The sequence below is a fragment of the Aulonocara stuartgranti genome, assembly GCF_965226115.1.
Source record: "Aulonocara stuartgranti genome assembly, chromosome: 8".
NCBI classification, from domain to species: Eukaryota; Metazoa; Chordata; class Actinopteri; order Cichliformes; family Cichlidae; genus Aulonocara; species Aulonocara stuartgranti.
The window spans coordinates 12,473,812-12,499,967 of record NC_138959.1 but is presented as its reverse complement, the minus strand read 5'-3'; the positions used below and the strand labels follow the sequence as shown (position 1 = coordinate 12,499,967).

General features: G+C 40.8%; 1 protein-coding gene across 5 annotated transcripts in view; it reads left to right on the top strand.

Annotated features, from left to right (window-relative positions):
- Positions 1 to 26,156, top strand: part of LOC309713405 (adenosine kinase-like) — a 127,229-nt gene that overhangs the window by 88,404 nt on the left and 12,669 nt on the right. For 3 of the 5 annotated variants that reach the window (XM_082545023.1, XM_082545025.1, XM_082545024.1), the window contains 2 exons: positions 17,294 to 17,329; positions 22,408 to 22,522. In XM_082545023.1, the coding sequence (XP_082401149.1) occupies positions 17,294 to 17,329; positions 22,408 to 22,522 (151 nt within the window). Of the gene's footprint in view, positions 1 to 17,293; positions 17,330 to 22,407; positions 22,523 to 22,793; positions 22,875 to 26,156 lie in introns of all 5 variants that reach the window. The other 2 variants (XM_082545026.1, XM_082545027.1) reach the window with 1 other exon arrangement.

Below are 26,156 nucleotides of genomic sequence, written 5' to 3'. Positions count from 1 at the left end.
CAATGTATGTTTGTTGAAGTAGATTATCTTTCGGAGACTCTGTCAGGGCTCGCTTTCTGAAATTGAACCTGGCTAAGAACACCAAAATAAGAGTTTCAGTGAAAAGAAACAGAGGGCTGATTAACTGCTCAGCCGCCTCAAGCAGTGAGATCTTCAAGGGTCTGTATAGGACTAATGCCTGTCCAGAGTGTTTTGACTCCTTTTGGCTCCCCCTCCCCCTCACCTCTGTATTGGCTGCTGGGAGGGGGGAATGACTGCTCATACAGTCGAGCCCCAGACCTCCCATTGTGCACAAGCCAGACAAGGTTGCCGGTCATGCAGTGGTGCATGGTGAGTGACAGGCAACAGAGCCGCCTCGCCCACGCTTGCCCCTTCCAGCCCCCCCGGCCGTCCTCTCGCCCCAGCTTCCACCCCCCAATGTGATGGATAACCCTCAGCCCGCGATACTTTCATAACAAGTCAGTGACAGTCAGGATCATGCAGGCTGACTCCTATAGCCTTGCAGAATGTGCCATAAGGGAAGGCTAATGTGTCTGCTTGTCTCTGCCTTCCTCTCCCACACTTACTGAGTCACGATACAGAGCTAGTCTCACTTGGGGAAAAAAATGTTTAAAGCAGCTGTAAGATCTCATGTTTTGAAAATGACATGTAATAAATTTGAGCGAGATCGTTTTTGATTGCCACCTTATTTTTCCACGACTGGGAACTTATTTCAGCCAGATCACAACTCACGTTTAATCATTTTTAAATTCCCAAACAGTTTTGCAACACGGCAGACTTCAAAACATGTCAATAGCCTCTGTTTCTTCTCTTGTTTTGTTTTTTCTCTCCTGCCAGCTTCTGATGTTGAAATGTGTCTGTGTTTGAGTCTACCCTGGGTAATTCTGCTATAACTCGATCCTGCTGGTACTTGTTTTAAACCTGGCATCAGCAGGCCCTGCCTGCTCTATCGGCAGCCTCGTGCTTATATAACAGTCTCCCATCCATCCTGTAATTACTGCCTTTTTGGGGCATAGTGTAGTGTCTGTTCCTTCACTGCTGAGGGGAGGTGGAGGAGGAGGAGGAGGGGGGCAGTGCGGTTTCTGCGTTGGCAGGACCTCGGAGGTGGTGCCGGCAGAGGCGCATAGACATCAGACGCTACTTCTCTTAATTGGCAAACATGTCGTGTGATAACCTGGGAACAGCACCGGCCTAATTGAGTCCTCCTGTGCTGTCCTCCTCTGACTACCTGACATGGAACCCAGGGCATTACATTTCCCTCCATTTAATGGCCGCAGTTAATTAGGCCCGAATGAGGGAATCATTACCGCTGGAAAAACCACATGCCAGTGGATTCGCCGATAAAATTAGCCACAATTTGCTTTTGCTATTTGAGCATGAGAGATAAACCACACAATGGGGGGGGAGGGAGGACTGGACCATTACTGGTGGATTTGTTTTGTGGCATTTTAGGCATATCATAGACAAATGGAACGATTAATCAAGGCTGAATTATTCACCCTGACTGATATTTCTTTTAGCCAGGATTCACAGCTTTCTCAATTTAGATCAGTCCGTGTGCTTCGGCTTCTCTTTCCCCTGTCAGAATGTTTTAAAAATGCGCTTCCTTAATAAAACAGTGCTGCAGATGATGTGCTTAGTTTTTTGCCCCACAGCCAGTACCGAACAACCTCCTCACTTCTCAGCCATTAACATTATATACCACCCCCATACAGGAGCTCTGCATGCTTTCCATTGCTGTCCAATGCATTCTGCACCTCCACACTCAGAGGGAGCTTATTTATATGGGTCCCAGCCCCGTCTTCCAAACGAGAGACAGCCATTGTAATTGAATACTCAATAGGTGAGCCATTTAACAAAAGTGGAAATGGCGTTCGGCTATGTATTAATGTGCTTCGCCGAGGCAAAAGGAGCCATCATCATTTCAATGTTCAAGCTGTTTTAAAAGAGCATTTAGCCTGCCATCTCTCCAGGCCATGAGAGCAAAATGACACGGATTTCTTCCTCCTCTGTACTTTGTGCGAATGTTCCTCGCCTAATATTTTGTATGGTTATCTTGCTTATTTTCCCATCCATCCTTCAGCACCTCTCAGTGATCTAGGTGGAGGGATACAAGCAACTCCACAGAAGGTTATTGTCATGAAAAGCCCCTCAGGTCTTTTGGCTCTCAGCCCTATTTTTCTCCATCTACATGCATTGTGCGTATTTGTGTGTGCATGGGGTGGAAGGGGGGATCTCTAATGATTTTTCCAGGACAGACTAAAGTAGATGTACAAGTGTGTATGTGTGTGTGTGTGTGTATATATATATATATATATATATATATATATATATATATATATATAGTGAGTGTGTGTGTGTGTGTGTGTGTGTCTGTCTGTCAATGTGTGAATGGAAAAAAAGGGTGGCAGAGGAGATACATGGGCAATACGGCGTCATTTCTTAACATCTCTCTAGATTCGTCATCTGGCTTTGTTTGTTTGATAGACTGCTTGGAAGCCTTATCTCTGTGGTGAGACCCGTGGCTGTTTATCACCTCAGTGACGTATGCGGGACTGTGGAAGTACGTGCTCTCTGCTGTCAGTATGTGTAGGTGATGGCAAGTTCACTAAAGGGCCCTTAGGGTATTGATGGGTGTTTTTTTTGCACAAAAAAAGAGGAAAAAGAAAAAAAAGAATAGGAAAAAGAGTTTCCCCTTGACAGCTCACCCACAGCAGACTCGAGATGTGCTTCTCAACGGTAGCTTGGGGAAAATATGCCGTCTACTGCCTAAAACAAAGAGATGCGAGAGTCAGATTAGCGTGTTACTGAAACAGCTTTCCTTTTAGGCTCTTCTCTCTCTCCTCTCCTGTCAGAGCTGTCTGCAGAGAACGAGGGTGGTGGTGGTGGGGGGAGAACATGAGACATTAACCTCTATGTGTTTATTCACAAGGCCCCACAGGCCAACTGGGAGGATGAACACAGAACCATCTCTAAAGCCGGCGAAGCGGAACAATCACAATGTGTCATTGGAGGAAAAGACATGAAGTATTAGCTGCCGCTCTCCTTTGTGTCTTTCACAACTGAATTTTAATTTAATGTGCTATTTCTGTGATGAGTCACATGCCTTTCGTTCAGCGCCAGAGTACATTGACCCTCAGTGTGACGTACAGTCAGTGAGTTGTATGATGAGTCATAGCCGCATTAGCTGTGATGATTGGCTAAATGCAAAGGCTGCCTTGCTTTTATTTTTGCTCTTTTTACTTATTTCTTTTCTCTTTTTCTTTTCCTGAATACTACCTCATACATCCGCCCTCCCCAAGACCCAAGACAATTGAAATCAATTGTTTTCTTTTTCTTCTTCTTCTCTCACTACTATAATCACTATTACATGCAGCTGGGGATAAGAAATCACATTAAACATTCTTGGATTTAAAAAAAATATGTAAACGTTGGCACTGTTGAATTTCCTTAATTGTCGTGTGTACTTTGCTTTAATTGCATCAGTCATTTCCTCCTGAGTCTCATGTTTCATCAGGTTACATAAATGCTAGATGTTCATTTCACACTGACAGCGGATTAAAGTAGATCTTTTGTTTAATATATATATATATATATATATATATATATATATATATATATATATATATATATATATATAACTGGTGATTTTCGATCAATTATCGCTGTGGATGTCATCAAAAATGGAGAATCTTTGTGTTCTCTGGAGTCCAGGGTGTAACCTGTCTCTCGTCCTCTGGGATAGTCTCCAGATGTAAAAGTGTGTGGATATGTTTCATTTTTTAGAAATGTCATGAATTGCTAGATAAGGACCCAAATGTAGAGACAAGAGACTGACTGAATAAAAGTTGATATTATATGTCAGATGATGAAAAGTCCAAAATAAGAGAATAAGTAGAAGGAGTGAGGTTAAAAGAAGATGAGACAGCAGGGAAGACAGCACTATTTATACACATGAGCGCAATTAGGAGATGTGGACACAGTAGCGTAACGCGACACAGGTGACAATAATCAAAGCCAGTCAAGCAGATGGGGGAAGTAAAACTAGAAACAAGACACTTGCGACAAGAAACTGTCAAAATAAAACAGGAACTAAGAACCAAAACTAATTGGAAAAATGCAGAAACATAAATTAACTTAACATAAGAGAGCTGAAACAGGAGGACCAAATGATGCTTTCAAGACGGGAAACACTGAGGGAAAAACATTCCTGAAACTAACACTGACCTATAACAAAAATTAAAGATTTACAAAAAGCTCACTAAACAAGACTGTAACACAAAACCAGGGCTCATGACAAAACTCCCTGTTACATGCAACAAACTGATAATAACCTTGACCAAGTGCACAGGCTTAAAGGTTAGGCATTTGTAATCAGACCCTAAAATCTCTATCTGCATCTTATAATGTAGATTGTTAAAAACTACAAAGTTGACTTCCACCTCTGTAAAAGTGTCTCTAACTACATAAATAATTCAAGCATGGCTCTATTTTTTTGGAATTTTACATCATATTGATCCACCGTCCTCTGGAATAAACGGAACGAAATAAAAAGGGGGAAAAAAGGAAGTTAAAAGAAACTGAATGGAATAGCCCGAAAGTAAATGCCAAAAGTATAACTGGAGCTTAAATCTCAGTGGTATAACAAACACTGCAGCAAAGGCGTGCATGAGGTGTATAGCCAACTTTACACCGGGAACCTCTGGATTAGATCATCATTAGGCAATCTGCCTGAATACAGTCATCCAGTTCAACAGCATGAAAGCACGAAAAAATGAACTGATGAGCATTTCAGATGTTTATCCGTTAGATATAAAAACATTTCTAACCCATTTGATTGCAACGTGAGCAGAATGAATCGCTAATGTCAGTTGTTCACAAATATTTATGCACTGAGGGTGAAGTTGAAAACCAAGAGCAAAGGTGTCTTTTACTGTTTGCGAACTAACTTTTCATTTGTAAGACGAAGAGGTTGGGAACTACTTTACTCAATCACAGAAAGTGTTGCTGCTGTTAAGCCATCAGTCGTCCTGTGTGTGCGCAGGCAGAGAGAGCCATTCGGCGCAGGAGAAGAAGAAGAAGAATGGTCTCACTGACATTCCTCTGTTTTTCCTGGCTGTCTGTTTGCGAGTCATGGTACTTTAGGAGCCAGCATGGCTCCACCAGAGGAGTCCGACTAACCACTGTAATTGTGCCGTGCCGTAGCCGCCTTCCCCAACCCTGGGACTGAACCATGAAATATTTGAAAATGCCGGGGTTAAGAGGGGGGTCGTTGGCAGTGCAATGTGAAATGTGAGACCATAGAGCATCTTTAACAAGGGGGCAGATAGAAAGCCCGCCAGCCAGCCAGTCGTGCAGCCAGGGCACACATTGGAGTTCTCTGAAGGAGAATAATTATGGATGTAAGAGGAGATATTGCGCTGGGAGCAGATCAATAGTGCCCACGTACTGCTAGTGCTGAGGTGAGTATATTTCTGTCGCAGCAGGAGAGAGTGCAGGATATCAGCTTGTTGCTATAGAGCGACTCACAGAACTTCGAACACCGGCGGGCTTCCCAGATGCCCTTACAATCCCGATGCCCGTCCTCCTCCCATATCACTGCTGCTTGGAGTTTGGCTGGTTGCTTCGCGCCCCCCCCCCCCCCCCCCCCCCCCGCCATCTCCAATCCTCTTATCCACACAGAGTTGGCGGGAGGACTTGCCTTTGTCTACTCATGATTGTATTCCGACAGTCCAGACTATACTGTCATGGTTTCCAGTGTCGTTTGGAGGACTCCCCTATTCTCTGGATAAGAAACTGACAAAGGCAGAATCAACAAGCGTAATCTACTCACCCGTACTACCAAATTAATTAGTTGTTCCATGGACAATGAACCTGTGAGCTTATTTTAGAAACGAAAGCGTCCATTTGTTTCCACTTGAAGTGAATGAAAGGATTGTTTTCTCTAATTTACAGTCGTCATGCAACGTGCAAAGTATTTCCTTCTAGATGAGCCATGTGGTTCATTTGCTTTCCCTGCAACACGTATCGCATGGGATCTGTGCATACATGTAGCCTTATTGTTGAAGGGGGCCGTGCCTGCCGTGCAGATTTTGATCTGGAATATGGCCACATTGACAGATACCATATTGAATATCGTCTCAGTTTTTCTATGGCCAGTTTATTCAAAGATCTCATGTCCCCTGTGCGCACAAATGGTTTGAATTATTTTGAGAGGTTTTTTTCCTCCCTGGGTTTTTCATTGTCTGAGGCATGCAAGTCCCTCAAGAGCAGATCTTTGTTTCTCATTAGGAGGTAAATAGAGCAGGCCAAATGCTCGCATGTTTATTATACACAGGAGGGTATGGTCACTGTTCTCAACAGCTCACTGCAGGGGGAAAAAAAGCTGTTTGCTTTCTTGACCTTTGTCTGCACCGCCTGCAACCAAATGTCTGTTGAATTTACTGGATAATAAGCTGCGAAAAATTGATGGACTGAAAGGAAGTTGGTCTCAGCCTCATCAAAAGTTTTTCCTAAAACACATTTCAACAAAAAGTCATTTATCCAGACAGAAAAATCACCATTCAACATAACCACCATTCAAAGGTCATTATTTGAAGTGAAATTTCCACAGAATAAGACAGCGGCAAAACTATGAAATATGCAAGAGGAAAAACACCAGGATAACCATACTGGGTTGCACAAACATGATAGCAAATTTCCAACATAAAAGCAGTTAGCAGGGACCAAGAAGTAGGTTTTGAGGTTTTTGAGCAACATTTGTAACCATTCAGATGACATCTTTGGTTATTTCAGCAAGACAAAAGTCCAAATCAAGCCTCAAGTTTATGCTGCACCAGTTGATTGCAGAACCTTACTGAGAATTAGTACCAAGACAGATTTAGTCCAAGTCAAGCGTCAGGTCTATCATAGCAGATTTCAGGTATAATTTCTTGTCACTGAAGACTCTCAGGACCAGGTCCAGTTAGTCAAGATAAGTCTAAATGACATCTTAGGTAATTTTGCAGTTTTATTAATGTAGTGCCAGTCAGTGACCTCAAGGCACTTTATATTGTTAGGTAAAGCCCCTGCAATAATACAGAGAAGACCCCAACAATCAGATTATCCCCTATGATTAAGGACTTGGCAACAGTGGGAAGGAAAAACTCACCTTTAAGAGGAAGAAACCTCTGGCAGAACCAGGCTCAGTTGGGGTGAGACGAGCGAGACGGTTCAGGTGTTAAACTAAACTTCCTTCTCATCTGAATTATGAAAAGAAGAAATAGTAAAATCATTTGGTGTTATCTTTGTATTGCTGTCACTTAAATGTAAGGTTTGTATTTACATTTTGCACAAGTTCCGTTTTTTTAATAAAGCAGATGTAAACAATAAAGAAAGTCAAAGAAAAATCTATTCAGTAGAAATCAGTAGGCAACCAAGTCATATTTCCAAGAAATACGCAAGTGTGTTTTCATCAGATTCTTAGGTTGTTACATTCTTGCCACATAAAAAAGAAATCTCACACACATTCTGTTTTAAGTTGGAATAATAAAGCAGAGGCACGAAGGTAAAGCACAAATACCTTAATATCTCATGAAATGAACAGCATTATTATGTCTTCATGTAGAATCACGTCACTGATTAAAAGAATAGGCTTTCAAGGCCTTCGGCAGCAGGTATTTAATTAGAGGGAACTTAAACTCCACGAATGCTAAACAATTCCTAACTCGCAGTTTTGCCCAAGCATATTATTTCTATCACTTAAATTGTAAGATAAATTGATGTATTGACCCTGAAAAAGGTGCCCCAAAGAACAGGAATCAAGATTGAAATTCGGTTGCTTTTATATGCGTATGAAATGGTAATCCTCTAAGTGTGGAAATTGCAAGTCCTGAAAAATTCAATCAAGTGGACCTTGAGCAAACAAACGTACACCAATAAAAGTTACTGGAGCAGATTTCACATTATAAAGGCAAGAATGGAGGTGCTGATTTAATTTGCTGGCTCACCTTTAGAGTCAAAGAGACGTCATATCTATTGAGCCAAGATCGTTGTAAGCACGGAGATGAATCTTTATTTATTTAAAAGATATATATTTTTTTTTTTACATAGCACAGTATTACAAAGTTAGTGTAGAAATATGTAAAGTTTAGAGCACCATATTAAATTTACAGCAGGGACCAGTGATGAGCATACCAGAAGTATGGACAGATGTAGAAGAATATGGTGATCTATGAGTTTTAGCATTATCAGAGAAGCAACCAAAGAACCAAAGAAAAACAGCATCTTCCCCAGTATAGAGGCCTGCAAGGACAAAGAAAAAATACGAGGCAACACTAATATAGGATATACATGAATGCAGAGGAGAGAGCAAGACAGCAAAACACACTAAAGATTATGGAGCAAAAAGATACAGATCCAAAACATCTGGAATAATTCGCTAGAGAAAGCTAGAGGAGGCAGAGAGATCAGTATCAAGACAAGCTATGGTCCAGCAAAGAGAAAAAAAAACAAAAAGAGGACAGAAAAAAAATCGTGCTGTAATTTGAGTTCTTTGAGACTCACAAGGACCAAAGAAGTTGTTTAATAGCTGCTCTTTCTGAGCTAAAACACTTCATCCACTGTTTTTTCTTCATCCGCTTCCTCGAGAGATAACCGGTTTCTGGTAGTCTGACGTTGTGTACTGACCCCTTGTTTGAGTCCAGAGGTGAGATGTGTGATAGAGGCCCTCAGCGCTGATAAGGCCATCAGGCTGATAACTAACTCCCCCCAGCACAAAGCTACCACTGCTGCTGCCACTGCTTCCATTAGCCCCAGCAGATGCACTGAATGCCCATCTGGTCCCTCCTGCTCTATCTAAGGTTACATCCTATGTTCGGAGCTCCTTATGCAAACCCTGCTTTCCCTGCTGTGATTGCTATCAGAGAAGATATTTATGTAGTGCACATGTTTCTGATTGTTTAACCTTTGGACCTGTGCTGTAGGTGCTGTTTCCATCCCCATAGGCTTACTACCGCTCTCCTGCCCTTGTAGGTAGACCAAGAAAGATGGGAGCAGATGCTGTTGCTAGAGGTGTATAATGCACTGACAGGCGAGGGCACTGCTGAAATTGGACACATGAAAGCTTCAGTCTAACTGTGCACTTGCTTTTAGATTTAAAAAAAAAAAAACTCAGCTCAATGATTTTTGGTTATTTCCTTTATTCAGGCTATTTTATTCGTAAGAAATGTCAGATAAATTGGCTTATTATCGTGCCACCAGTGATGATAATTTTACCCTGTATTGTTCTTTAGCAGAACTTTGTCAGCTTAATTTCCAAAAACCAGAAAGAAAAAGAAGTCAAATTTCTAAGCACGGTTGCCCGACTCCAACCTATGTTGATGGGTACACCAGCAAAATCTCAGAAAACAACATAACCTGTTGAGAGACATATTTCACAATATTTTTTTAGAAAAATATGTATTACACCAGTGTAGAGTAAAACAAGGAGTAAAAAATCAGCTAAACTTGGAAAAAATCAAATCTAGTCTTTGTCAGTTTGGCCAAATTTGTCAATAAAAAAAGCATAAGCTCTGTGGTGCATATGTTTATTTGAGACTTAGCTGTCTTCATACCATAGATAATCTTGTAGACAGCAGATGGGAAAAAGGTTGTTTGTTTTTTTTAAAAATCAGTTTTGACAGGTGTTTCTGTGAGTCATGTTTTTTAATACGTGCTAAATGAAAAGTTGTTATTTTTCTAGAAGAACACAAACAGGTGGGATACTGCAAACATCGTTACAAATGATATTCTCAGAATTTTGTCCCAAGGTTGACATACAGGCGATAAAGGTGTCTCTCCTATACTTTAGGGAGAAAATCATCCTTTCCCCCACAATGTCCATCCATTGTTTAAGACTTGGAGGGTCTGGTCTATAGCATTTCTTTCTGATAACTTTTTTTTTTTACCATCACTGAGCAATATTTACACAATGAGAAACATTCTCTTTAGATACACCCAAAGCACAATGGCATGACATGTACAGTGTAGGAATTTTATAACCTAGCATCTTTATTAGAGTTTCCCTTCCAAAGAGACAGACTATCTTGTAAATTTTAAGAGGTCTTGAGCAATAATTGCCAAGGTTTTCTGAAGTTCAAAGTTTTTATGTGGACATTGGCTACTTTTTCACTCCTTTTCATTTCAGTCCTTGTAGCTAAATGTTTTCAGTGGAATGTTTTTTTTTTTGGTTCTATGAGCATAAAAAGGCACCTAACTCAATGGGAGCACCACTTTTAAAATTTTAGGGACCTTGTTACAAGCAGGCTGTAGCAAAAATACACGAGTTGTTCCCATTTCTTTAGTCGAAGTTATGAGAAAAGCTAAATATAACGTTTAACAGGCATAAAATAGCATTTTTACACCAACAAGGTGATTCCCAAAGAGCTGTTAGCGGAAAACTTGGCATATCTCGTCATGGTGAGGAGCATATCTTTAAAAGTTTTAGGAAACTGGACAACTATACTATATACCTGTACTACAGCAGATAAACAAAATCTCCATCAAAGTTCAGTTAATCCATCTACTGTTCACTAAAATGTCATCAGAAGTGGTCTCAGTGGAAGGGTGGCTGTCAAGAAGCCATTCTTAAGGAAGGGTTGAGTTATAAAAATTATTTAAGACCTGGACTGAAAGTTTAGTGGTAACAAGTCTGAAGGAGTGATGATTTCCAAAATGATAGTTTGAGGTCAGGAGAGACGTACAACAGTGAATGTGTACAGCCATCTGTAAAGCACGGTGGAGGTTCAGTCATGGTTTTGTGCTGCAGTTCATGCAGCGGTGTTGGAGATCTTGTCAAAACTGATGAAATTAGGAATGCAGAAAAGTACCGTCTAATTTTGATCCACCATAAAAAATATATATTTTGGAAATGGCTTCATTCCCGACCTCCCCAGGCCCAGACTTCAACATTATTGAAGCAGCGTGGGATCATTTTGACAGAGAACGGAACAAAAGGAAGCCAACATCCAAAGAAGAGCTTTGAATGTCCTTCTGGAAGCCTGGAGAACTATTCCTTAAGGTTACTTAAAATAATTGACCAGAAAGCTTGCCTAAGAGAGTTCAGGCTGTGCTGAAGAGTAAATGTGGTCTTACCAAATATTGACTGAATATTGCCTCTTATAGTGTCTTTCCATGATGTTTCTACATGTTTCAATGAATCACTCTACCTATTTCCAATTTTGCTAGCAAAACATAAAGAAATGAGGCGTGACTCAAACACATTTCAGAGTTTGAGAAAGCTCTTCTGTGGATTTGATTAAAGCAGTTGATGTAAGTTTGTCTATAAACATACACTGACTTGCAGATTAAAATCTGAGCGATTGCACTTGAATGTACGAAAATATCAAGGCGAAGATGAAACATGCCACTTAATGGCTCAGTAAAACTTGAAGTGAAATACCATCAGCTGCTGTTGAGTAAATTCCCAGAGGCAGTAAAAGCGACTCCAGGCTTTCTGGAGTGTGTTGTTCCTGCGTGTGTTTACCCCCATGTTTGTGGCATGTCATGCTTGAGCAGAATTGCTGCATTCTCCTGGGAGCTTCAGGAGGGCTCGGTACAGGTGATTTATTCATCCTAATCTGTCCCGCACAGTAGCAGGGCGCTGCCTTCTTTCCACCCAGCATGAGTGAGTTGCTATCAGCTTGCATGATCGTTTTAATAATCACCTGTGGTTGTTATCCGCCCGCATATCTTTGAGGTGGCAGCTTCCTGTTCGGCAGCACCTGGACTCGTGCTGAAGGCTGACATCCTGACATCCAGGAGGAGATATGTTTGTTACCCCGAGGCCACGTCAAGGACACTGATGCTCCCCTCCGATGTCATCGTCTTGATTAGTTATTCAGTCTCCAACCCCCCCGCCCCACCCGCCCACCCACTGCCCTGTAATGTATACTGTAGTAATCTGACTGGAAACACTTGAGTTGAATGCCAGATGTTGTTTATACTGGGCATTTATGAAAGCTGTCTGACTCGCCTGAGTGATGTCTTACGCTGACATGTAGGGAATGACAAAAACACGCCATATGCCATTGTTATATACATATACTTATATCTGTGAGTAGTGATAAGTGGCTGAATTATTTGACGTGTTATAACCCAGTCATGCTCACTTTATTTTAAATGGTTTCTAAAGATCAGTCATTTCCAAATATCATTACAGGCGTGATCATTTCTACATATAGAAAACTGTTGTCTTCTTTATGGTTCCTTAAAACCTTAAGGTATTTGAAATGAGCCGCTATGTAGAGGAAGAAGAAAACAGAGGTTTTGGTGTGAAAAACTTGTCAGGGCTGCACCCAGGAATAAAAAACCACAACGTCAAATACAATTCAATTTCTGCCTCTGCATCGCTTGGGCTAACGGTCAAATAAATGCTTATTTTCTGAGTAGCCTGGGGGAGTTCGCTTTTCAGCTTATCAACTTTTATTAACCTTAGCACTGAGGTTTGCTCTTTGATTTAGATTCTTTAAAACACTGAAATTGGATTTTTTTTCCCTGACGCACTCCTGCTGTGACATATGCTCGACAACTTGTTACACAGAGGAGAAAAAAACCTCACTACTTGCTTTGTTTTGTTTGGTGTTTTTTTTTCTACTGGGAATATTTTATCCTGGAAGCTAACGACTCAGACAGTTTTATTAATTTCTTTTCTCTTGGGTGTCCTTATATGTAGTGGTACTTTAACTGGCAATGCATTAAATGATTTGGATAGGATAGGAATTGAGAACCGGTTTCAAATTGTCCAATCTTTTGGAATCAAATTCATTATGAGGTCTAGCAACACCTGTAGTATACACGCTTAACTGCCAGTTTATTAGTTACAACTGCTGGTTAATGCAAATCAATTTTTCCACACATCCATTCTTAAAGAGAATCATCTGAAAAAGAGAAAATATCCAGGGAGCAAAAGTTCTTTGGGTGAAAATGTCTTTATGATGATCAAAGAAAAATATCCACACACGCAGTGAGCTGATAAGAAGGCAAAAGCAACTCAAGCAAATACTTGTTACAGCCAGGGCATGCAGAAGAGCATCTCTGAGCATCTCATGTCAATCCTTGAAGCTGATGGGCTAAAGCAGCAGAAGACTACGATGGGTTTATCTCGTATTTGCTGGGAACAGGGAATTATTTGCAAATAGTAAGATTGCTTGGTCTGACAAGCCCCAGTTTGAGTTGGTAGGGTCAGAAATTGGTATAAACAACATTAAAGGATGGCTTGTATCAACAGTTTAGGTAGATGGTGGTGTAAAGATGTAGGGGATGTTTACTTGGCTCAGTTAGAACCCATTGGTACAAAGTAGGCACAGTTTAAAGAGTATGTTGCTGACCATGTCCATCTGTATGAACACAGTGTATTCACCTACTGATGGCTGCTTCCATGTCACAAAGCTCAGATCATCTCAAACTGATTTCTTGAAGATGATAAGTTCTTTATACTCAAGTGGCCTCCACATTCACTGGATATCAATCTAATAGAGCACCTCTTGGTTGTGGTGAAATAAGAGATTGGCATCGTGGATCTGCAGCAACTGTGTGTTGCTACCATGTCAATAATGACCAAAATCTCAGAGCATCTTTTTAGCACCAGTTCATCTGAAAAATTGATGCGGTATTGTTAAGGTGTGCATGATAAAGTGTTTGGTGAGTGAACAAACTTGGCCTTCATCAGGATCATCATAAACCATACTGTATACAACATTTATATTAAGATATGGACTGAGTAGAAAAAGAGAAATATGTATCAGTTACATTCGCACACAAATACAGAAAACGTGATTAATTCCATATTTGATCCATAAACTGGAGGAGGGAAATTACAGAGTGGAATTTGTTTTGCCCCCAGGTTTTTTATTGACGTGTACATTACTAAAAGGAACTTTAAATAAATAGAAATCTTCAAAAAAAATAAATAAATACACTTATAAAAGTTTTTTTTGTTCTATTCAGAGAAACAAAGATGACTGTGGTGATTCTGAAAGCTTGTCTAGGCCTCTTTTTTTACCCTAAAAGGTAAAATTGATCAGGAAACTCTAACGGAATAAAGAAAGAATAAAGTCTTAGGTTTCATTCATAATGGTGAACAAATGGAAAATTATTATTCAACTTTGCAGTTTCCTTCAGCACTTTTTTTTTTTCACTTATTATCTTTGTTCCCCAACCATCTACCCAAACCTACACGTTTTACACGTTGCTCCACAACTGAAAAAAATAACACCAGAGCCTATTTACAGCAACTATTCCATTAAATTAATGTAGCATCCCAAGAGCCAGACATTTCTACAATAAGCTGGTAGAGGCCAAAACTGAGCTAAAAGCAGAGGATTACATTCTTGTGGCCGATATATGATTCCAAATACTGGAAATTGTCCTCTGTCTATGGGCTATGTAAATAACTTACTTTTTTGCTAACAATATTGTTTGTAGTCATATGTTCATAGCTTGTTCACTTCCCCCAGGCGACAAAAGAAATTGCAGTTGACTGCAGGTTTCTCAGATTGAATGCAAAATCAGCAGTTTAACTTCATTAAAAGGAGGGAGGGGGAAAAATGTCTATACGATATAAATAACTTCACAGAAAATATGCAACATACAGCTTCTGCTCTGACTGTTTAAGGCCCGCTAGGCTCCTGTCACTTACAGTGTCATAAAAAACAAAGTGTTAAACTTTGAAAACTGCCCTTTGCATGAAGTGTGTATTTCCTCTTTCATTTTGCTTGGCAAAGAAATTGTAGACTCCCGCCACCCCCCCGACGGGGCTCTGGATTATTAGCTTAAGCTCTCTAAAAATATCCCTTTGACTGTTTAAGCCTCTGACAGCAGCAACATCTCACACATTCTGATAGCTTTATACTAACTATGGCTGCAGAGGGCTCATGCACTCTGCCTGCTTTGTTATCTTTTACCTTGTTTGCCCGAAGAGGAGAAGGAGGAGAACATGCAAGCCCTGAGATCTGCAAGAGTCCTCTCTCTCTGTCTCTCTTTTTTGGAATCGGACTCGAAGGAGATCATGAAAGGCGAGCGTGCAATCACAGCAATCTCCGAACAAACGAGATGCCTTTTCTTTTCCCCCTCCTTTCTTTCGAGCACGAGAGGATTTCGCCCAGATGTCACTCCAAGCACTTGTCATTGCTGCAACAGCTGTAGAAGCACATGGGCCGTCATTTTAAAAACCGTCTACCACAACATCCCAAAACAGCACATGTCAACACGCGCAGCCTGAAACATAAGATTTTTGAATATTAACGCTATAAGCTCCTTAAGGAACAGTGGCTTTAATTGCCCATCGCTCCAGTTTTATTGGCTGTATGGGTAGTCTCGGTAATTGCATATTTACCGCCATGCAATATTTATCATAGCAGTATATTAGTTTTAGCCGAGCTTTACAGCGCAACATATTTTTGATGCTGGCATTCATAACAACTAGAAATGAATAAATTCCTAAAAGGGATTACACTGTACACATGTGGCTCATAGACATTGCTTCAATTATCTGTTCTTCTTACACCCACACTCTCTCGATAGGCTTTTCTCACAAATATTATAGCTGCTAACTAGAGAGAGAGAGAGGCAGAGCCATGCACTGCTCGGCAGCACTATAGTTATTCCAGCCTTCACTCGTGTGTCTCTTAAATGCTTTGATATGAAATATTGCTGTTTTGACAAGACATTTTTCCAGGCTGCTCTTGTCCCTGCGCGTTGCCTCGTGCTAGTTGGTGATGGAGCGTTCCTGAGGAGAAAAGTCAATATGTGGTTGTAAATAAAGGAAAATAAATGTGAGACCCAAGCCCTCGATAGATTGAAAAGGCAAAGAGAGGTTAAAAGAGAACACTACCTTCTACTGATTACAGAACTGCTTCTCGACTACAGCAGCTAATTGTCTAGCCTGTGTGTGTGAGGGGCGCAGGGTGGGGTGATGAATTGACATATTGCTGGTGCTGTGATGTTGATCCAAGCCAGGGAGCCATGAGGCTTTCCTCCAGGGACCAGTAACCTTATTGTTCCATGTCATCTCCTCCCCTTCTGTTTGAGGACCAGGTTGTCAACCTCTCCCCAAGGTCACACAAACACCACACCCCCTCCCATACACACCCTCCTCCTGCAGATAATTGGATTATTTAGAATCATAGCATCAACTTATTATCCTGTCTGGGGTCAGAAGTGAATTTAGTGCAGGAGGTTGTCTGTCACAATTTGTGACATCGTTCGGAGCTGACAGGCAACGGCTTCTGTCATCAGTTAGAGGATCGTAACACGGCCTATTTATTACTCACATGTTGTACATCACAGCTTACCACACTGCAGATAATGTTCATGTTCTTGGAAGACAGCTTCATTGTTTTTTTACATTAACGACTGCACAATATGACGAATCAATTATAGCAGTAGTTAGTACTGCTTTTCTGAGTGTATTTAAATGCATCATTTATTGGTTAATTTTTTGGGGTTTTTTTAATGTATATTTTCATTTTCCAGCCGATGCCCATTTCAGATATGGTTCATTTGGCATTCAGTTGGTGATTTATCTCTTTTATATAATATAAAACATTATTTAGATACTTAAAAGGTTTTACTTTGAAGTTGTTCCCGTATATATTTTTCCATTGGTTTTAATTGTTTTATGTATTAAATTTAAATATATTTTTAGATTTGTAATTTTACAGAGAATGCATTAAAATGTTTTTTTTACAGTGTATTTAGCTGTTAAATATACTTTGTTATAGAAGTAAACTTTAAATGTTTCTGTGAGCCCTGTAATGCTATAAGTGTATTATTTTTAGATTTTTTTTTACTAACACCAGCTTGTACCTGCGACCACTGGGAGACTACATTAAACTATGAAACGGCGTCAGTGAGCGGTTTTCGCGATTAACTCGCTACAGCCTGCATAAACGTTTAAGTGCACCTGTTAGGAGACTAAAGCAACATAAAGTGGGCGCTGAATGCCTGCAGTGTTGGGGATTCCCACACACTAGCACATATTCATGGTTTCAGTGGTGGTTTCAAGGCTGGAGGCTGATGGGGTGTTATCTCACGCTGCTCTGGTAAGATGAGATGATGTCAGGCTGTAGTTTAAATGGGTGGGCTGCACGCCTATTAAATCAGGAGTTGGCAGAACAACACTAACTCAGGTTACTTATTCTCAAGTGAAAATGGCCAGACATGCGAGGAGCGGAGGGAAGCGAGATGTCTTTACTTCACGTCTGGTGTGCGACACTGTGCTCTGTTTGTGACTCTGTAATTAACTGCTCATTTGTCTGTGTCTTATCTTTTCCAGGAGGCGGCCACGTTTGCCAAAGAGCTGGGCTTTGAGGTGAGTTGACCAGCAATTGCACACTAAAAAGATCCTAAAGGTTTATTTTTGCTGATAATGAAGTTCTTTTTGGACAGTGATTGATGTGCTATTATACTCTCCAGGCCTTGCAGCAGTTGCTATGGAAACCTGGCAGTCGTCATGGTTTCTTTGTTCAGCCAGCTCTCTGTTATGACGCACTCTGCTAGGTCTGCACCCAACATCGCCTACAGATGTTATTTATTGAATTTTGAAAAGCCTCTTGGGAAGCTGAGAAGTTGGGCATGGTTTCAAGCTTTTCTCTGCAGGCGTGGGGCTCATCAGGTTGCCTGGTTAAAAAGCCTCCTCATTATCTTCATTGCACTCAGGGATCGCATACTGTATGTCTCCTCTTCACTGCCATAGCATTACACTACACTGAGCGCGCACCGTCGTCTTTTAATAACCAAATTACAGCCACCTGTGATTTTGGATTATGGAAATGAAGATTACAGAAAGCACGGTGTGTTTTAACGTGGGGCTGCCTCTTAAGTGTAAAGTGAACGTTCCCTTAGTCTATTTTTTCCTCGTGTTTTTGCATATTCCTTCCATTGCTATTTAAATGCAAAAATCAAAACACAAATAGCCGATATGCGAGGCTTTTTTTTCTTCCCTTCACATGGGCTCAGGTATTTTAAGTGCCTTCTCTCTTTCAGAGGTAGCGCTGCCTTGAATATGTCTCTGCTCTGTGTGAGTAATTGTCATCCAGAATCACTAACGGTGTGATCAACGTGACTGGAATAGAAATGCAATCCTGATGGCAGTGACAGGTTTAAGAGAGGAGAAGGGATGAAGGCGGAGGTGGTGGTGCTGTAGGGGGGTGGTGGAATTGGGGAGGTGTTAGTAATGGAGCGGCCTCACATGGAAAAAAAACCCCACAAAGGGCAAAGTGAAGACTCTCCTAGTAGTTACAATTCTTTGACATTTTCCGTGTCAACCTGATTTGGCAGAACACTCTGCGAAATTGCATTGGATGAATGTGATTTCTCAGATAACATCGGTGGTGTGTACTGTACTTGGCGCATTTCTAGATGGCTGTGGTTCAAAGATGTTTTCTTCACCGCTTTTTTTTTCTCCTCTCGTCACTTTCTGGTGACCGTTTTAAACTTTACTGGTACAGGCCGGCTCCCGTAGACCAGTCATACCATGGCAAGTCCTCAAAAATATGAATATGCACAGTTTTAGCCTGTAAAACTTTGATTCAACCCGGAGATGGGGGATTAATTGTTAAGGCAGTGTTAGCGGAGGAAATTTGTTTTTTTGCAAATACACAGTACACCTGTATGAGTTCATATGGATATGTTTTGTCATCTTTACATAATGTATAGAGGTCAAAAACGGCCCAAAAAATTTCGAAAAACTCCATAATTTTCACAGTTTCCTTGTACATGTACAATGACAATAAATGGCTACTCTACTCTACTCTACTCTATTATAAAAAAAAACTAAACTAAATGCTAATAAAAAAACCCAATTAATAATCTTATTATTTTTTGGTTTTACATTTATACTTACTCGTTATTCAAACTATGCATATAGGTTATGAACAAATATTGTACTAAAGTACGGAAATATAATTTAAGTCTCGTTTTATATATTTAATACCATGATAGTTATGCTTTTTTTTAATTATTATTTTTAGAAAGATTTTTTATCATATATTTTGATGGATTTTGGGATATTAATAACAAATTTTTTTAAACTACTTACTGTATTTATTTATTTACTTTTTTAGGTTTTTCTGGTCTCCATAATTTAAAATGTCATATATTAATTAAATTAATTAATTTTAAGACTCATTTACAAGCTTCCACAAGTAATTAGATTAAAAAAGTCTTACAAGTCTTACAAGATCCACTTACCAGAAATTTTGAAGAGCTTTCAGCCTTATCCGATTGCCTTTAGCAGCAGAAGGCATTTGTTCGATTCATAGTTCAGTGGCAGCCTCTGATGCCATAGAAAACCACCTGTTAACCATATTCTAATGGTTTGAATTGCTTTAAAAAGTAAAATAAAGTTGGCTTGTGTTCAAAGCAGAGTAGGTTTTCTTGAAAACATCAATATTCAAACAATCATTTTTACCTTACAATTATTTTATTATTATATTCTATCATTTGTAGTTTTTTATTTTAGTCTTATAGCCAAAATATTTGTTCTTTAACATTTGCCGACTCCAAAGAAGACAAAAAGTTAGACTTGCTGTCTGAAACGAAACATGAAGGCCACTGAGGTCGATTGAAGTTCAGTAAAAGTCCAGGTTAATTGGGGAAGGTCGGGAACTATAATTGGATTCTATGACCCTAAAGCGCCACATGTATCCCGAAACACTGTTATCATCACATTATGGATGACTAACAAAAATGACAGCAGCCCTTCTTCAGCTTAAACACAAGATAAAAAGCTTTCCTCTCCAAAACAGCAATCAGCAGATCTGAACACAGTCGCCTGATTGTGATCTGTTTCCTTTAAATGCTCAAAGAACTCAGCATCACAGCTCTAATTGAATCTCTCCCTCGCAGTGTTTCTCAAGCAGCATGCAGTGGAAACGATCAGTTTCTCACTGGCTTCAACACAGAAACACAATTTAACACCCTTGTAGAGCTTTCATATTTCACGGTTTGTTGATTTATGTCTGATCAATTGCCTCACAATTGTAAATATTGCCATTTGTCAGTAGTAAACCAAATTGACCATATCATTTGTCAAGTCATTTGTCTGCACTCGCGCTGAACGTTATTTTTCTGTATCGTTTTGCCCCGGGAGCTTGTCAGGTAAGTGTTTCTGCCTGGCAGAAAGGAGGAAGTTAAGTTAAGTGTGCTTGTACGTGTAAAGGCTAACCCAGGAGATCCAATTGTAGCACGTCAAAAGTTTTTTATACTAAAGGATGAAATCTCAAAATATGTAGGGAAGTAAACATTCAATTAGAAAATTATTTCTAAATCACGTGTCCGAAAGTGGACCAGTAGCGAGACTCACAGCTTCCTGTCTTGTCTTTTAGTCATCTGTTGGTTTGTTTCCAAAAGACACAAACTTGAGCTGCAGTGACTGCCGTGTTCGTCATCACTGCTACTGGGCGAGTTTAAAGAAGCTGATCGCACCCTTGACCCCCCTCTTTGTGGCTTTGCTATAAAAGTGCTCACTCTAGAAGTGATAGTTATCTATATGGGAGCTGGTGATAGACTGAAAAAACCTCCTTCAACAAGAAACACTGTGGATTGTAACACTGCAGGCCAGTAAGCTTTCAAGTCTGAACAACAAGGTAGATTTTCTGCATTTTTAATTTTTTTTGGTAGTTTATTTTCTGACTAGTAGTTGGAAGATACTTTGAAAACTTAAACACTAGCACTTTAGCGTAGCTTTAACGATAGCTTCCAATGTGATAAAGTTGGATATGCTGGGTTTCCATTTGACACATTTAGTGTGATAAGCTTAGGAATGAAACACCTTGTAAAACAAAACTCTTTACAGAAAACATTTACACCCTTTTTACTATTTTATGTATGTAGCACACAACTTATTTACCTTACAGATTTACTTTTGTTGATACTAAAGCTACTTTCAGCTGCTCCATTATTCACACATTCACACAGGTAGCTCTACATATATTGGATCTGCAGATGTGCCAGACGCCCTTCCTGAGGCAGTTCTTGATGGTTTGGTGGCTTTTTCTGGGATCAAACCAGCACTAATAAAGTGTAAAGCACTAATTTATTTATTTTGCAAAGCACTTATTGTGATTTTTTTCAACATGGATTGGATATTTTCTTTTATTTCTATGGGTTGCGTACCATGGCTGACTGATTGCGTCTTTGTCAGATCCTAATGAAGAGTCGTGTGAGGTTTCTTTTCCTGCTGAACTGCTTGAAAAGTAAACTTAAAATATCATTTTACTGAAGAGCACCTGTTGAATCAGCCTTCAGAGCCATGTGGCACTTCTTTTCTTCCTTTTTTTGTAAACTTGTGTTTGTGTTATTGTGTGCCCTACCACCTCTGGCCTTTAGAACATTTTAGCTCCTAAAAGCTCAGTGGAGCCCCTTTTTTTTATGTCAGTGAACATAAAACCCAAGGGTGACAATGTGCCGAAGCCTTGTGTGGTTTTGCATTCAGTGTCTGGAGGAGTGCTTGTGGTTACATCCAGTCACAGTGACAAATTGCTCTTTTTTTTCGCCGTCGTCTGCTAACGGCCTCTGTATTAACCTCACCATTAGCACTTACTTAGAGTGTTACACCCATTTTTCCTCAGCTCTGGGTCTCCCTGGACCTCTCAGGCCTGATTAAAGGGCGTTTGGGAAGCATTTAAAGGTGTAAAAAGCTCATTGGTTTGAGTGAGCCAGTGAGCCTGGTGGTACTGGGCTGGAGCCTATCTTTCTGATTACTCCCATAATCACAGTATTTCCTCACCCCTGAAGGTGCTCAAGCGTTCGCTTTGATACAGATGCTAGAGGCATCTAGTATCCCTAATGCTAGCTCCTCAGTGTGCTGTATTACAGAAAAGCAGTCCACCCCACTGCGAGACGGCGATAAAGACGTTCTACCTGCTCATAGTACATCATGATGAGTTAATAATAAAGTAGCACTGACAGGTGTGGGTTTTTTTATCCCTCTCATGATCAAAGGCAAGCACTCTGGAGAGTTCTGTCGTCTCCAGGCGAGAATATCCATTCAGTGCAGATGCTGAGGAGAGATGGCCTGTTTCAGGAAGAGAATGATACAGTACACGCACCACCTATCCCTTCAGCTTGCAGAAGTAGCTTTATCTGACAACAGCATATCTTAACACGCTTATTTTCATCTCACTTAGGGAATATGACATTCTAATATTTTCGCAATTCTCCAGTAAGTGCGTGGAAGCCTCATTGAGCGTCCCTATTGATCTGTTTCAAAATGGGTTCACAGCCCATCTGGTTTCATTATCACTTTGATGTGTCTGCCTGGATTGGAAAAATCTGACCTCTCTCAGTCACACGCGTGATCTTTGATTAACTCTTCAGAAATTGCTCCTCATGTTGCATTCGCTCGACTCAACACATTCTCACCCGGTGGTCTGGTGTTTTTCACAGACAGACGACATCGCAGAGATTGCAAAGAAAACCCAAAACCTCCCCAAGGAGAACACGAAGAGGCAGCGAGTGGTGGTCTTCACCCAGGGCAAGGACGACACCGTCGCAACTGTCGGTATGCCATTTTTCTTTTCAGGGTTCTTTTTTTGTCTGCTTATCTACACACATTTTCCACTCGAAGCCATCCCATCTTTGGCCCCTTTTGGACATCTTTACCCTTCACTTAAACCTCATATCTCGAAGCTGCAGAACACAGCCTTAAATAGATGCTAGATCTCTGACTGAAGGGAGCAGAATGCTATCAGTAATTTCTTTGAAGTTAAGCTCCAATATTGACACCAGATGTTTCAAAAAAAGAATGCTTGCACTACATTCTGTCATTTCAGAGCATAAAAGAAGCGTGGGGGATGCAGAGAGCAGGCATTGATTTGTGAAGTACTTCTAACTTTGTCTTGGACAGACTCCAGGCCAGTCCTCAGCAATTTTTAATGCTTCAACTCTTACATCCTGCCCTATTTTTCTTTCCTTTTTTTTTGCAAAATGCTGGCAGAGTGACCTTGGGGAGCGGTTGACAGAGCTGCCCCTCAAATCAATCCAGTTTCCTTTGATACAGGGCATATTTGTTAACAGGACATTAAATGGCAGTGTCATCATAACTGAGCAGGGGTTGCAGGTTTAAGCAGCGTGAGGAGAGACGATAGTTTCCGATTACTGCTGGAAGCCTTTGCCTTTGTTTGGAGCCACGGGGCGTCTCTCCTCATTGCCCTTGCAGTTCAGTTCCGACTAGTTGTGCATGGGGAGAGATAGCCTCAGGTAAAGACTCCATCATATCACTCATCGCTGGGGACTGCGGAGAGGCAGTGCAACAGCAAGAGTGTTAGCGCTGCAGGACAGTGTCCTCACATGTGTCCAGCGTTCTCACATGTGTCCAGCGTTCTCAATTTCATCCTGCTGGAAAGAGTACAGTGGGGCAAAAAAGTATTTAGTCAGCCACCGATTGTGCAAGTTCCCCCACCTAAAATGATGACAGAGGTCAGTAATTTGCACCAGAGGTACACTTCAACTGTGAGAGACAGAATGTGAAAAAAAAAAAAAATCCATGAATCCACATGGTAGGATTTGTAAAGAATTTATTCGTAAATCAGGGTGGAAAATAAGTATTTGGTCAATAACAAAAATACAACTCAATACTTTGTAACACAACCTTTGTTGGCAATAACAGAGGTCAAACGTTTACTATAGGTCTTTACCAGGTTTGCACACTCAGTAGCTGGTATTTTGGCCCATTCCTCCATGCAGATCTTCTCGAGAGCAGTGATGTTTTGAGGCTGTCGCTTAGCAACACGGACTTTCAACTCCCGCCACAGATTTTCTATGGGGTTGAGGTCTGGAGACTGGCTAGGCCACTCCAGGACTTTCAAATGCTTCTTACGGAGCCACTCCTTTGTTGCCCGGGCGGTGTGTTTTGGATCATTGTCATGTTGGAAGACCCAGCCTCGTTTCATCTTCAAAGTTCTCACTGATGGAAGGAGGTTTTGGCTCAAAATCTCACGATACATGGCCCCATTCATTCTGTCCATTCTGTCCAGCTGAACATCAGCAAGACCAAGGAGCTGGTGGTGGACTTCAGAAGGGGTCAGCACAGAGACTACAAGCCCATTATCATCAATGGAGCTCCAGTGGAGAGGGTGCAGTCCTTCAAGTATCTTGGTGTCCACATCTCCTCAGACCTGACATGGGCTGCTTACATTCAGGTCCAGACCAAAAAGGCTAGGCAGCGCCTGTATCACCTACGACAACTGAGGAAGTTCAGGGTCTCTCCAAAGATCCTCAGGATTTTCTATACAGGCGCTGTGGAGAGCATCCTCACACAGAACATGACATCGTGGTTTGGGAACAGCTGTGTGAAGGACCAAAAAGCTCTCCAGAGAGTGATCCGTACAGCAGAACGCTGCTGCAGGATTGCTCTCCCCCCGCTTCAGGACACCTACTGATGGTGACCTTTGTTACTTTGGTCCCAGCTCTCTGCAGGTCATTCACCAGGTCCCCCCGTGTGGTTCTGGGATCTTTGCTCACCGTTCTCATGATCATTTTGACCCCACGGGATGAGCTCTTGCGTGGAGCCCCAGATCGAGGGAGATTATCAGTGGTCTTGTATGTCTTCCATTTTCTGATGATTGCTCCCACAGTTGATTTTTTCACACCAAGCTGCTTGCCTATTGTAGATTCACTCTTCCCAGTCTGGTGCAGGTCTACAATACTTTTCCTGGTGTCCTTCGAAAGCTCTTTGGTCTTGGCCATGGCGGAGTTTGGAGTCTGACTGTTTGAGGCTGTGGACAGGTGTCTTTTATACAGATGATGAGTTCAAACAGGTGCCATTCATACAGGTAACGAGTGGGGGACAGAAAAGCTTCTTACAGAAGATGTTACAGGTCTGTGAGAGCCAGAGATTTTCCTTGTTTGAGGTGACCAAATACTTATTTTCCACCCTGATTTACGAATAAATTCTTTACAAATCCTACCATGTGAATTCATGGATTTTTTTTTCACATTCTGTCTCTCACAGTTGAAGTGTACCTCTGGTGCAAATTACTGACCTCTGTCATCATTTTAGGTGGGGGAACTTGCACAATCGGTGGCTGACTAAATACTTTTTTGCCCCACTGTATTTATAAGCTGACGTTCGGTTTAATTTACTGGTGCCTTTATTTCCATCTATAAACCATGCTGCCTTTTTGTCCATATTCTCAAAAGACTATGATGGTTTGATAAAGAATAAAGCAGCTGTAATGAATATTTTTGTGTTAACAGTGCATAAATCAGCTATGTTTAACGTAAACGTGTACACTTAAAGTGATGAGCTCACAGAATATTTACTTGACTGTGCAGTTTTTCACAACTATACTGTATCGTTGTGGAAAGCTGTAGTTTAAATTTGGTTCATTCTCAGCATTTTTTGTGGGGTTTTTTTAGTTTTCAGTGATAGCACTGGAATAAATTCTCGCTAAGCTACCTGTCCATTAACAGTTACCTGATGGTGCTCCTTCAGACGGAGACCAAAATAAGAGCTCAAAGAAGACTGACTTTGCATTAAGTAAATGTAAGAATAATTAAATGAATGAACAAACTTTTAGGTTATAAAATGTCATTTTTTAACCATTTTTCTGGCTTAAAAATGTTTTCTATGGGTTTTTTAAAAAAATTATTGAGTAGTTAAATGAATATTAACCGAAATATAATACACAATACAGCAAACCTCTCGGCCATGAGGGGAAAGCCCCCCGCTCAGCGCAGCCATACGCCTGGGGGTGCGACCTGTCCAGTCAGCTGGAGAAATTTGCCCCCTCACTGATGCTGCCGACCTTTATCCATCTTTAGCCTGTGGCGATAAGACTGTGTGGATTGGAATCGATCCACCGTTTCTTGTAAACCTAGTGGACTTCTTATTACAAGTTTAGTCATTTATGAGTCTGTTACCGCAACAATTCAAAGAACAGACACAGTTTGACAGCTTAAATAAAATATGCTTGTTAATATAGAAGTTTTGAAATTATAGGAAAGTTTTAGGTGTATAAAAGATGTGCTGATGCAGCTGGTGTGTATGGAATTTTAAACAATTGATGAAAAGTAATCAACTTTTTGGGATGTTTCTGGCTAAATGATAATGGGATTGCATTACGGTCAGCACATCATGCCATTCCTTGAATTAACTTAGTTCAATGGCCAATAAAAATAATAGTAATAATAAG